The 13275-nt window shown below is 70.5% G+C and overlaps 2 protein-coding genes across 2 annotated transcripts in view; one reads left to right on the forward strand and one right to left on the reverse strand.

The window, feature by feature from the left end:
* The window catches only part of DIDO1 (death inducer-obliterator 1), a 34544-nt gene extending 25150 nt beyond the window's left edge, over nucleotides 1–9394 (reverse strand). Inside the window, exon 1 of the mRNA XM_054693909.1 lies at nucleotides 9284–9394. The gene's annotated coding sequence lies outside the window, so the exon portion shown is untranslated. The remainder of the gene's footprint in view (nucleotides 1–9283) is intronic.
* An 859-nt stretch (nucleotides 9395–10253) lies between these two features.
* On the forward strand, nucleotides 10254–12953 carry GID8 (GID complex subunit 8 homolog). The gene is made up of 4 exons (XM_037521833.2): nucleotides 10254–10376; nucleotides 11398–11594; nucleotides 11792–11989; nucleotides 12327–12953. The coding sequence occupies exons 1-4, from the start codon at nucleotides 10259–10261 to the stop codon at nucleotides 12498–12500; spliced, it is 687 nt and encodes a 228-aa protein (XP_037377730.1). The 5' UTR covers nucleotides 10254–10258; the 3' UTR covers nucleotides 12501–12953.
* Nucleotides 12954–13275: the final 322 nt, after the last annotated feature.

Raw genomic sequence — 13275 nt, forward strand, 5'->3', positions numbered from 1 at the left:
CACGTCTCCACCCCACATCCGGCCCCTCCTGGGCACGAGGCAGGAGGCCCGGCGGAGGCCCTGCACACCGGGCACGGGTGGACAGCCCCAGGCCCCGCCGCAGCGCTCCCCTGCCGCTCCAGGGCCCCCGCACCGAGAGGAGGCTGGGCTGGGGAACGAGCTCATCCCGACGCCGTGCCCACTCCCGCCCTTCGCTGCCCCGGCCAGGGCGCGGCACCCACGACGCAACACATTTCTCCAGAAACAGAGAAAGACCAAGAAATCGCCTGGCACGTCGGGGCCCTCCGGCTGCTCTCACGTACAGACGCAAAGACGAGCGAGCTGAGCTTGCTCTGCCAAAAGCCGCTGCCGGGCAGGCGGAGCCAGGGCTGTGCCCCGATGGGCCTTAGAGCCCCTCAAGGGGACCTCCAAGTGCCCTGTGGGGACACAACCAGGCTGGCACCCCATGGGCCACGGCGGACCCCCCCTGAATCTCAGCCTGGAAGGGTGCCCTCTAGCCAGGGGCCTCCCACCCCCTCTTGGCACCACCTCTGGGCACCCGCTCTGGGCAGCAGGCCCCGCCCACCATGGTGTCCTCTTTAAGGGGGAAGACAACGGCCTTTGGGGACCAGGCCATACCCCTCAGTGACACAGAAAACCACAAGGGCGCCTGCTCCCCTGACTGAGACTGAGGGCCATGACGGGCGCATCTCTCGGGGCCCAGGCCCACAGCAGTGAGCTAAGCACCCTGGTCCAGCAGCAAAGAATCCCCCACACAGCTCTTATCCTGGGCGCCGGGGGGCTCCAGGCACACGGGTGCCAGCCGCCTTCCCGGCCACCGCCCCGTCCCACTGCAGCCAGAGCGGAGCGGGAGGCTGCGAGAGGCGGGGTCGCGAGAACAGCCCGTGCCAAGCGCCGGTGTCCCCGATGGGGCGCACCATGAGGGGCAGCCAGGCGGTCTCGCCCTGCTCCTTCCAAGCAGTAAGTCCAGAGGCGCGTCTCATGGCGCTGAGGTTCAAGTCCCCAAGGTGCACACCTGCACCCCCACGCAGGCCTCAGGCCCCGGCTAGGCAGTGCCCGCGGCGCCGCAGGGCCTAAGGAGGCCGCCCGACACTGACAGCCGTTTCCAGGTCTGTCAGGGAGTCAGCGGAGAACACATGGTGGCAGGCCTGGACCCCACGCAGGGCCCCTTCCTGGACGGAGCAGGTGGCCACAAGCCAGTGGCGTCAAGGCCAGGGAGTCCGTATGTACCACCCGTGCCCACGATGCCAAGCCAGGCGGCATAGCCCCCCAGCGCGAAGGTGGGGCCTCTACATCAGATGTGGGGTCCCAGCTGGCCCCTCCCAGCGTCAGGAGCACTGGCAGGCAGCAAGCAGGGTCCCAGAAGCCGAGGGGAGCCTGGCCCCCCGCTCCACATCCAGGCCAGGCGTCATGAAGAAGGTCACCAGCCACCAAGGGCGAGGCGGAGAAGGGGGATGCAATTCCCTGACCGGCCCAGCCCGCTGCGTCTGCCTCGCCTCTGCCTACCCAGAGGCCTCCAGGGCCACTCCTCGGCCACAGGCACAGCAGCCTGGGGCCTTCCTCCCAAAGGTGAGCCCGCTCCGAGCAGGCAGGGGAGGGGCCCCTGGGCCACAGGCCTGGCTGTGTCCCTCGGCGGCGCGCCAGAACAGCGCTGCCCTGGACCGCCCCGTCTGAGATGAGGACATGCGCGGCTGGTTTCCCAAGGGCTCCCTGCAACGCCGCCTGTGGCGCGCCCCCCTGGTGGGAAAGGCTTGGGGGGCAGCCCCTCAGAAGTCTACTTGGGAAATACTCACCAAGAGCCCCGCAGTGCCCTGTTCCTGGGACCGGGCGGCCGGTGGGGCTGTGAGCGGGTGAGGGCGCCAAGCGCGCCTGCTACAGACCAGCACCGCTCGCTGCGGACACACAGCAAGCGCGGGACGAGTCCCGAGCACGGCTAAGGGGCCACGAAACCCCCCTCCTCTCCCCCCACCCTCGCCCTCATCCGGGGTGCCTGGATTCACAGACGGGGCGGCTGTGACCAGGTCTAGGGCTGCCGCTTCTGGGGCTTTTGTCTTCTCTCCGCTGTCTCAGTTCCCTATGCGGCTGCTGCTTTCTGCGAGCAAGACAAGGGACGCGGCCCGCGGTGGGCACGGACACACGTGCGCTCCACCAGGGCCCTCCCGAGGCCAAGGCCACATGTGAAGGACAAGGCCAGAGCCTAAGTCTGAGGCCCAGAAAGAAGCGGCTGCCCCCGCCTCGAGAGGGCCCGTCAACAAGCCCTGCACGGGGTCAGCGCCACAGGCCCTCGAAATCATGGCAGAACAGTAAGGTCCGAGCAAAAGAGACCACTACGGGGGTGGCCACTGGGCCCACGTGCGCTCATCCTACCATCAGAACGACCCCAAGACCCAGAGGCCCGACCGCAAAGCCTGCAACAGACACACGGCCGCTGGGAAGCCCACGGGGGCGCCAGAGCTGGGTCGGGAGGGACCCGCCTGAGAAAAGTCAAAGCATGCCTTTTGGGGGATGTGTTCCCCAGGCCTGCACGGAGCCGCCCACGCCTCCAGGACATGGGGCCACACGGCAGGGGCCGGGGAGCGGGAGCTGGCCTGTCACCTCACTGCACCTTTGCTCCCCAAGGGAGTGTGCGAGAGCCAGCAGGTACCCGGGACAGACACGCCCAAGGGCCCGTGTGCCCTATGGCACCCTGTTCTGGAAGCCTGCAGGCCGGGAAGACCTGGCGCGCACGTACCGAAACTACCCCGTCCCGCAGGTAGTTCAGGGACGGATTCCTTGTGAATCTGGCGCCCAAAGATGAAGATGGTGCCAACAGCAGGGCCTGAAAGCCACTGGCCAAAGAAAATGGGAGCCAAAGCCCCCGTTCTTAGCCCCCCACACCCCTGCCTACACCCCTGCCCGCAAGAGGCGGAACCCAAGCACGGCCGCTGGAGCGGTGTGGCCCCGGGGACAGATCCCGACAACAGGCTATTGTGATGCTCACGCAGGCTACTGCCTGGCCTGTGCCAGGGGAGGAACCGTCACCACGGCACCCCCTTGAGAGCAGGGGGCAGCCAAGCCCCCGCCCACTCTCTGGGTTAGACCAAGGCTGCTGGCCTCTCGCAGGGTGCGTTTCCTCAGAAACCAACACGGGACAGCCCCCGGCCGGCGGGCGGGCAGGTGTAAACACAGACTCGAGTCTCCCCCAGACTGGCCGCGGCACCACGAGCGGGCCGGGGCAGCCAGAGCGGCTCCGGCGGGCGCGGCTGGGACATCCACCCCGCGCCCAAAAGCAGGACACGCGCAGGCGAAGACGCGCCCCGGGAGACGAAGGGTGAGCCTCCGGGGTCCGCGGCCGGAACGCGGGGTTTCAAAGCCGGAGCCGGGAGGCCGAGAACGGCCCCGCCGCCTTCTGGTCACCCCACGGCCGCAGCGTTCGTGCGCAGGACACGACAGGCCCCGGAAAAGGGAGGAGTCGTTCTCAAGGTCACCGGCGTCCCCGGAGCCGAGGCGAGGCCCGGCCCGGCCCGGCCCGGCAGCACACGGGGCCGGGGCCTCGGTGGCTCTGGGGGCTGCGGGCCTTAGCTCCGGCGGGGCCCAGCGCCTGCGAGCGCCCAGGGTCGGCCTGGGCCCAGCCCCCCGGCGACGGCCCACGGCCGCCGCACCGGGGCCGCCGCGCTCCGCCAGCGGCAGGGCTGAGAGGGGCTCGGGCCCCTCGCCAGGAGCCCCGGGACGGCCCCGTGCAGGGGGCGCGAGAACCCCGCGGCCGGTCAGGGCTCGAGGCCGGGCGGGAAACCTGGCCTGGCCCCACCTGCCGGGCGCCGAGCCCGGGGCGCGGGGCCCAGAGCCGGGGCGCCCCCGGCCCCCCGAAGGCCACGGCCGCGCCGCCCGCCAGTCACGTGACGGGGCGCGGGGCGCGCCGCGAGGCGGGCGGGCGGCCGGGGCGCCGCGGGGGAGACCCTCCCCGACGCGCAGGCGGCCCCGAGCGGCGGCCGAGGCGGGGGCCGGCGAAGCACCGACCGCTCGCCCGCCCCCCGCCCGCGCGGGCCCCGGCCCCGGCCCCGGCCCCTCCCTCCGCCCGCCCGCCCGCCCGCGGCCGCCGCCATCTTCTCTCCTCGGCGGGAGAGCGGCCCGGCGCGAGCGCGGCGGCGCTGAGAAGACCGGGCTCGGCGGCAGGAGCCGCCGCCGCCGCCCGCCCGGCCTGGAGAGCGGCCCGCGCCGCCGGCGCCCGCCCCCACGCCACTCACCGCGGCCGAGGCCTCTAGGGTCCCGCAGCCATTTCCTCCGGGCGCCGCGGGGCGGGCGGGCGGGGTCGGCGCCGGCCACCGAGACGACGACGGCGCGGGCTAGAGCAGCGCGCGCGCACTGCGCGTGAGGACGCGGCCAACGAGAAGCCGCGGGCTAGAGCGCCTCCGCCCTGCGCGCATGCGCCGCCCGCCCGCCCGCCCCGGGGAGGCGGCACGGGGCACCCGCCCGGCGGCCTCGCCGGACCTCGGCCCCGGGGGCGCGCGGCGGCCTGGGACCCCCGCGGGCCTGCGCTCTCCGCCCTCGCTCGGGCCGCGGGGCAGGGGAGCCCCGGCACAGCCCGCGTCTCGGCCGGCCCGGGAGGGCGCCAGCCGGACACGGCCCCGGGGGCGCGCGCCCCCCGCGCCGCGAGCGCAGGCCCCGCCCCCAGCCTCCCCGCGGCCCCGGGGAGCCCCGCCGGAGCGGCTGCAACGCCGAGCGGGGGCCGCCTGCCCAGAGCCCAGGGCCTCCGGAGGCCCCTGCCCTTGAAAGCACTCGCGGCCGCCGCCTCCCCGTCAGCTCCCCCCGCGCCTCCCCCCAGTCCCGCAGGGATGGCGCTGCAGCCACCCCCAGACCGACTTCAGGTGGGGAAGGGAAATTTTTGCCCCAGACGGACGTGGCGGGACGTTCAGAAGCCAGACTGAAGCGGCAAAAGCCGCCTCGAAGGAGCAGTGTGACCTAGGGGCGCGGTCTGAGCGGGACTTGCAGGCTGGGGCGTGGAAGCATCACGCGAGTCGCCCCCACAAAGGGGAGCAGCCCCTGGGCGTCGGAATGGAGACCCCAGCGTAACCAGCACCCATCTCCTGCAAGGTGCAGACCGCTCGGGGTGCTGCTGCAGGCCAGGTGTAGACAGGGACAGGTGGGCACCACAGGCGTGGCTGGTAGCAATTGGGAGGGAGGAAGCCGCTGTCGCCACAGTCCTCGCCATCCTCAGAATGCCGCCTAGGCGACGCGTGGAAAGGAACCCTCGGCGGCCCTTCGGGTCTTTCAGGCACCACCAGGACGAGCTGGCAGATAAAGGTACTACTGACTCGACCGCTGCCACTCCTGCTGCATTTCTGGAACTGCAGTTGGGCCTTCTTCAGTGGACCCCACCAGCTAAGGAACGCTCGCTTTCTAACACTTACGTTATAGCTAAACCCAGCAAATAAAACAAACTTGAAAAGGAGTCTCCAGTTGCCCCAGTTCTTCCCTAAATATCCCAGAGCATCAAAACCCCAGGGTTCCGTGGACAGTGGGAAGTGGCTCAGAGAATGGTAGGGACAGGACGCTGAACCACCCAGGCCTGTCTTTGTGAGAGTGCCAAGCGGTGGGCCCCCACTCCTGTGGCCCCAGGTTCTCCACCCCCACCCCACGCAAAGTCCAGAGGAAACTTGTAACACAGCCAGCCGCTGCCCGAGGCTCCCGCTCCCACTCCCATGCCGTGAGCCCCTGCCCCACCCTCTACAGGAAAACCCTGAAGCCAGTGTGCCTCCTTCAGGGTCAAGTGCCAAGGTGAGGAGCAGAGGCCTGAGGCCAGGCCCTCACCAGGGCGCCACCCACTCCCTGCGGATGCCCCACCCCTTCAAGAACCAGGTGAGACTAAGTGGGAGCAGCAAGCACACCTTTATTGTCACTCATGGGATGGAGGATCCGGCGTCCACGCTAGGACACAGGCCTGCGGTGGGGGCTAGGTCGGATCCCTTTCACCTGCACGACTCTTCCAGAAAATCACCCCAGTGCCCTCTGGACAGCAGCCAGCATGTCGCTGTGCCCCAGCCCTGCCCTCTGTGCTTACCACTGGGGGGGGGGGTCTCTCCTGACAGTTTGCTTCTCACCCTCCTCCAGGGGCCTGCCCACCTCTGTGTGGCATTAGACAGGCTTGACTGTCACTGAAAACGCACCACCCCCACCCCGCCCACTCCCTCCAGCAGCACCGGTTCCCAGGACCAGGTGAGGCACACTGGCTGACAGCTTCGCAGGGTCCCAGGAGCACCCACCGCTGGCCGGCAAGGGTTCCCAAGAGCATGGGCTCTGGGTCCTTCCGGAAAACAGCCGATCCCACCCTCCACCAGCCCTGCGGGTCCAACAGGGCAGCCCTACACCTGGGTGCCAGCACGGCGGGAGGGGGCGAGCCTCGGGCTGCCCAGGAAGGCTGGCTGCAGGTGTGCAGGGCCGTGCGTGGGCAGCAGAGGCGTCATCCCATCCTGGGCTTTAGACACAAGACCAGACACATGGAGAAGACCCTGGAAATCAGGCCAGGAAGGGCCAGCCAGCGCCCCCTCACAGGAGGCAGTGGGGTCCAGTCAGGCGGCTGCGGCAAGACAGGCAGGGTACCCTGGGTGCTGCCCCTGAAGCAAGTGTGTTCAACACATCTGGACCCTGCCCCCCCCCACCGCTCCTGCATCTAAACAAAGGGCAGACTTGAGAAGCCAAGGCTGTAACGAGCCTGAGGCCGAATGTCTTCTTTCTGGCTGGTTCCACGGTGCAACGGCCTCCACGCGCCCATCTGATAAGGAGCCAGGCAGCACCAGGCCTAGCACAGGGGACAGCGGCTGTGCGGTCACTCACTCGCCTCGCAGGCTGACGGCAGGGCCCCACGCGTCCCTGGGCGCCCCCTGGTGAGCAGGAGAAGGCACTGGCACTTCCGGGGGTGAGAGGCCCGAACCCCATCAGAAGCCAGGGCAGCCAGGAGGGCGCACTCAACTGGACTAAAACCCCCCCAAATGAAGGCCAAGCACAAGGGGCCTGTGTGAGGCCACGTGTCGAGGTGAGCGGCCGGCTCGACCTGTGCCAGCGTGGACAGTGTGTCCAATACGGCTTCGCCCTGCTCCGGCTGGGCTCGCCGAGACCAAGGGCAGGAGCCTCCTCTCACGGTGGGAGGAAGGAGACGTGCTCCGGAGCCTGGCTGGCGGAGAAAGTGCACCCCCAGAATAACTGCGGGGAGCTCCCTTGTTTGTGCCCCCGGAAGGCCCGCTGCCAACATGAGCCCGTTTCCGCCCCTCAGGCGCAGTCGGGGGATGGAGACGTCCACAGGGCACCCAGCGGCCGCGGGCCGAGGCCGGGCTCTGTGGCTGAGGGTGGAAGGAGGCCCGATGGGGGCAGGTGGCCCCCCCAGACAGCCCCGGATGTGCCTGGGGGAGAGCAAGGACACCAGGCCCGCCTGGCCTCCCTCCACACCAGCGCCCGGGAAGCAGACCTGCGGGGCCTCACCGAGCCCGGCGGACGACGGGCCCTCAGTGGGCAGGCCCGGCTGGACTGCTGGGATCTGAGAGGAAAACAAAAGCCTCCACCGAAACCCCTTGGCCCGCAGACGGGGTTCAGTCGAGAGCCCGCTGCTCTGCCCACGCACCCCTGAAAGCCGCCAGCACCCCCGGGGCCGAGGAACCCTTCGCCGTCCTCAGGGCGGCTCTTTCCCAGCGGGACCCCTCACGGGCCGGAGGAAAGCGAAGCTCTGCCCACCAGTCCTTGCCCATCCGTGACCCGGCCCCGCTTTCCTGCTCCCCACCCAGGCTCCTGCCCGCAGGCCCCAGCCCCTCCGCAGGCCCTCGCGCCCTGGCTGCAGAGATCGGCCTCTCACCTGGTCCCAAACACCTGCGTCTCCTCACCTAACACGGCGAACTGAGTCCCCGCCACCTCCCAGGGGCCCCTACCTAGCGATGCCCACACCTGCGAACTGCACAGGCGCTTGTCAGGGGCCAAGGGCTCTCCTCGACACCCCGGCCCAGCCCCACTTCGCCCTCAGTGGCCGCGGGCCTGAGACCTTGGGCGCTCCCCTGCCCCTGACACTGCAGGCCCCCCAACCCCAATGCCCCAAGAGCCGCCAAGTGGCCAGTGCTGGTGAGGCCACACCAGACAGCCTGCTGCGGTGCCAGGGTCCTCTGGGGGGCTGCCCGCACGCGCTTGTCCGCACCCCGCCTGCTGCCTGGCCATCCACGCGCGACGCGGTGGTCCAGCACTGAGTTTGGCCACTCGGCCTCTGTGGGTTGTCAGAACACACGGTCAGCCTGCTGACACAGCCCCTGGAGTTGGAGCCAGCCCTGCGGGCCCGGGGACGCGTCCCCTGCCCCCTCCCCTCTCACCCCCACCGCTTGGGCCTCATCTGAGGCCACCCCCAGGGCCTCACCCCCAGGGACACACACACCTGGTTGTGGCACTAGGCCCCTCCCTCTCCCGCCGCAACCCCCCTTTATCAGGCGAGAGTCCCCCAGGAAGGCCCCCTCTGGGGTTCAGGCCGGGCTGCCCTGGCTCGGGTGCGCCCTCGTTCACCCCCACGCTGAACGAACACCCCTGCGACTCGCCGCGTGGAGAGGCTCCGGCTCTGGAGGGCGCGCCCAGGGCGGCAGCAGGACAGCGCCAAGGGGACACCCGCGGCTCGCACCAGCTCGTCTGGGCAGGTGCCCCAGCAAGCCCGTCTCCTGGAGGGGGCGCTCCGAGGGCCCCAGGAAGAGCCTGGAGAGGAGCCCCGAGGTTGCCAGGGCTGGAGCGGACGGAAGAGGCGGTATTGGGGGCTCCGGGCTCGCCAGGAGGCGAGCCGAGGACGGAGCACGACGCGGGGGCCACAGGGGCCGGCGGCCCGGGGAGTCCAGCCAGGAGCCGGGCCGCGGGCGCAGACAGCCGCCGCTCTCCGCGGGGCGCGCAGGCCGGGCCGGGAGGCCCGCGGGGAAGGCCCGGAGGAAGCCCCCGGACGCGGCGGGCACGCGCTCCGCGGTGTCCCCGAGACCGGCCGCCTCCCCGCGCCCTCCACCGGCTCGCAGCGCGCGCCCCGCGACCCGGGAAGGCCCCGGGGCCGCCGGCGGGCCCCTCCGGGCACCACCGGCCTCCAGCCCGATCGCGGCGGCGGCCCAGCCGGGCGCGCCGACCCGCCGCGTCCCCGCGCAGACGCCGCCGCCCGCCGCGCGCCCGCGGCCCGGAGCCGCCTCGGCCTCGCAGCGCAGGCCCGCCCGGCGGCTCCCGGCGCCGAGGACGCGCCCGTCGGGGGGACCCCGCCTCGGGCGGCGCGGAGCGCCGGCGCCCCCCGCCCTGCCCCAGCCCGCGTGCTCACACAGACGACGGAAAGGACGCCGTGACCTTCGCCTCCGACTCGGCCTAGAGGTCGCCGCCCGGCGCGAGGCCCCCGCACCACGACTCCCCGACCGCGGCCATCTTGCCCGGAGGCGGCCGACGCCTTTTGACTCTCGCGCCAACCCGTAGCGCGAGGGCGCCGCGAGGGGGGCTCTGCGCAGGGCCGGAAGCTGACGTCCAGGCTTCCGGCGGGCTGGGCCCCGCCCCCGCGCGGGAGCCCGCGATTGGCTGCGGGCGCGTCGCCCCCGGGTCTCGCGAGAAGTGAAGGGGCGGCCGCCCGTTCGTCCGCCGCCCGCCCCGCGCGCCCCGCCGCCGCCGCCGCCGCCGCCGCGACCCCGGCGCCGCGACCCCGCCCTCCCGCCGGCCGGCCCGAGCGGCCCGAGAGCGCCCGCGGGAGCCGGCGCGCACGGTAAGATGGCGGCGGGCGGGGGCGGGGGCCCGAGCGCGCGGCCCCGCCGCGCCGAGCGGCCCCCGCCGAGCCGAGCGGCCCCGCCCCGCCGCCGCCCCCCGCGGCCCCGAGGCGCCCCCTGGTCCGCGGAGCGCCGGGCCCTGGAGGCTCTGCCGCCGGCGGCCGCGGACCTGCTCGTGGCCGGCGCGCGGGGTCGGCGCCCGGCCCGGGGCGCCTCTGCCCGGGCGCGGCCTGCGTGGCCCGCGAGCCCCGGCGGCGGCCCCGCGCCGGCCGCTCCGCCTCTGGCCGCGCCGGCGCCCTGGGGCGCCCCCGCCCACCCCCCGCCCCGCGCTCGCGGCTCGTGGCCGTCGCCGCCCCCGGCCAGCCGCGCCGCGGCCCGACCCCACCGCCCCTGGCCCGCTCGGCCGGCGATGCCCCGGCGCCCGCGGTGTCGTCCTGCTCCCCCCGCCGCCTCCCGCGCGCGGCCCGAGGCCTGGGCGGCTGCGGAGCGCCTCAGCGGTTCTCAGAGCCCGCTGCTCCCTCCCAGGAGGAGCCCAGGAGCCCAGGATGAGCTATGCGGAGAAACCCGACGAGATCACGAGAGATGAGTGGATGGAAAAGCTCAACAGCCTGCACGTCCAGCGGGCGGACATGAACCGCCTCATCATGAACTACCTGGTCACAGGTGAGCGCTGTGCGCCCGCGGCCTCGGGTCCATGGCAAGGCGCGACAGCCCGGGACCAGCTTCCCCAGGGCTCCCACGCTTCAGGCAGGGCCCGTGGTTTTCCCTTTTTTTTTTTTTTTTTAATATTTATTTACGGGTGTAAGAACTGGGGTACAGGCCAGAGGTGCAGGGGTGAGAGGATTCCCCAGAGACAGAGCGAGGAACAGAACAGGCAGATGGACTGAAATCCACCGCTGAGGGGAGCAGCAGGGAGACAGGAGAGGTCTGCTGCGCCATGTGGGTTGCTCCTGGCCGGCAGGGGATCGAACACATGCTGCAGAGGTTGCGGGGAGCTTGATGGCGCTGTCTCTAACTCCGGCGTCTCCAGGGAGGCCTTAGAGCCCATTTCTTGACCTTTGACATTTCCACGCTTGGGGCGTCAGGACATTGGGCGGCATGTGTGCGGCTTCCCCGGCTGGTCTGGTGAGTCCGACTGGACCAACCACAGGTGTGGCCGACTCCAGTAGGAAAGGGGCAGAAGCAGGGAGGAGGGGTGGGGGGCAGCGGTGATTTGGACCCCTGATGTGGGGAAGGACAAAGGCCGACTTTGGCCATGCTGAGAAAAATCCAGATATTTTTTAAAAATGTCTGTCCCCGTCAGCGTTCTCTGGGCAGTGAGGAGGCCTCATGTCCTGGCAGGCGGGACCCCGTGCCAGCTTGCCTGTGACTCACTGGCGGTGGCAGTGGCCAGGCCATGGCTTCCTGCCAAGGGGGAGCCAGCGTATCGCCCGCCTGGCCTGCGCCCGGCCTGTGGTGCCCAGCAGCGGGGTGTGAGTGCTGCCGCCCCCATAGCCTCACTTCCGGCTGGTGGGTCAGAGACACTCGGGGTCGGGGCTGGAAAGGAGCGAAGTGCCCGCTGCACTTGGCGCCTACCGAGCGCTGAGCCGGCAGGGGCCGCTATTGGGCCCACGCGAGGGGCCCACGTGGCCGAGACTGAGACCAGGCGAGGGTTTTGGCGCCGACGTCCCGACTTGTCCTGCAGAAGGCTTCAAGGAGGCAGCAGAGAAGTTCCGGATGGAGTCTGGGATTGAGCCCAGCGTGGATCTGGAGACGCTGGACGAGCGGATAAAGATCCGTGAGATGATTCTGAAAGGTCAGATCCAGGAGGCCATCGCTCTGGTCAACAGTCTGCACCCTGAGCTGCTGGACACCAACCGCTGCCTCTACTTCCACCTGCAGGTGAGTGCGGAAACCACCCAGTGCAGGGAGCGTGAGGCTGGTGGACGTGGGTGGCAGCTGGCGTGTCCCTGCGTGGCTCTTGCTTTGAAGCCACAAACCTAATCACTCCTGCCCGCGCTGCGGGATACCCCGAGTGGGCCCGTGCCAGGGCGCTGCACCACGCTGCGGCCCTGAGTCTTTTCCCCTCACACGCCCAGCAACAGCACCTGATAGAGCTGATCCGCCAGCGCGAGACCGAGGCGGCGCTGGAGTTCGCCCAGACGCAGCTAGCGGAGCAGGGCGAGGAGAGCCGCGAGTGCCTGACGGAGATGGAGCGCACGCTGGCCCTGCTGGCCTTCGACAGCCCCGAGGACTCGCCCTTTGGGGATCTGCTCAACATGATGCAGAGGCAGAAGGTACGGGGCGGCCTGAGGCAGCAGCCACAACCCCCAGTCAGGCTCCGTCTCCACCTTCCATGCCGGCCGGCCTCGTCCCCGTAGCCTGTCCATGTGGGCACGGGCGCCCTGCTGCCTCCAAGACGCCCTTCTCCAGGGCCCTGCCTGCCGCACTGGCCCACCATGGGGTCTTCTGGGGGCTCCTGGCCTGGTTCAGGGCAGTTTGCTGCCATCCCACCTGTGTGTCAGGCCCCCCGGGTGCCCATGTCAGGCCTTCCTTCTCGTTCCTGTAAACACGCAGCTGCGTCTGTGCCCCCTGGGCCCAGCCCGTGCCGCTGCTGACGGGCCCGTTTCCTAGGTGTGGAGCGAAGTCAACCAGGCTGTCCTGGATTACGAGAACCGCGAATCGACGCCCAAGCTGGCGAAGTTACTGAAGCTCCTGCTCTGGGCGCAGAACGAGCTGGACCAGAAGAAAGTCAAGTACCCCAAGATGACGGACCTCAGCCGGGGCGTGATCGAGGAGCCCAAGTAGCCGGCCAGCGTCTGGGACCCGAGTCTCCTCTGCGGTGGTGTCCTTGGTGGAGGGACACAGCCCGTGGCACTAGGAGGCCCCGAGAGACGCTGTGGCCCCCGTGGACGGGGACAGCTGGCTCAGGGCGGGACCTGCCCTGGAGCCGCTCCTGCCCCTCCGGCCTTTGTCTGTGCTGTCTCGCGCCCCCGGGGAGAGGCCGTGTTAGCGCAGAAGTCCCGACTCCGAGCTCTCTCGTGCGCAGGGCCGCGTCCGGCTTGTCCCTCGGTCTGGCCGTGCGGCTCGCCGGGTGTGCGTGCAGGGCTGTGTGCTTGTTACCTTTCTACGTAGATACTTTGGTGCTGTGTGTGGTGAGAGTCTCCGGTGGGCCAGCGAACCAGCCCTTCGAGGCAGCTTTGTTGAAAATAAAGGTTTCTTTTTGATTTCAAGAATAACCGAAACAGCCTTGACACAGCTTGGGTCGTCCTGCATCTGGCGCGGCCTGCCTTCTCTGCGGACGCACGTCCCTGGGGTGGGGCACAGCGCGGGCTACCTGCCCCCAGCTCGCCGGACATGGGGCCATGTGTGCTGGGCAGCCCAGGTGTGGCCACTGGCATCTCCTCTGGCGCCAGCGGTGGGTTCTGGGGTCCTCACAGTTCCCCCACACCATCGCATCCCTCAGCTCCCCGCTGCTTGGGGCTGGGCCTCGGCCCTCCCTCCACCAGCTGCTCCTGCCCGGTGGGCCTGGCACCAGGTCAGTGGCTGGGTTGGGGGCCCGCACGCCTAGACACACCCGCAG

Source organism: Talpa occidentalis, unplaced genomic scaffold (assembly GCF_014898055.3).
Source record: "Talpa occidentalis isolate TD23 unplaced genomic scaffold, MPIMG_talOcc4v2.1 talOcc4.10, whole genome shotgun sequence".
NCBI lineage: Eukaryota > Metazoa > Chordata > Mammalia > Eulipotyphla > Talpidae > Talpa > Talpa occidentalis.

Bases quoted from the DNA above. Each gene is read 5' to 3' on its own strand.
- GID8 (XM_037521833.2), top strand. From the start codon at position 10,259: ATGAGCTATGCGGAGAAACCCGACGAGATCACGAGAGATGAGTGGATG. The intron at 10,377-11,397 runs GTGAGCGCTGTG...CTTGTCCTGCAG, and splicing joins CATGAACTACCTGGTCACAG to AAGGCTTCAAGGAGGCAGCA. The intron at 11,990-12,326 runs GTACGGGGCGGC...CCCGTTTCCTAG, and splicing joins ACATGATGCAGAGGCAGAAG to GTGTGGAGCGAAGTCAACCA.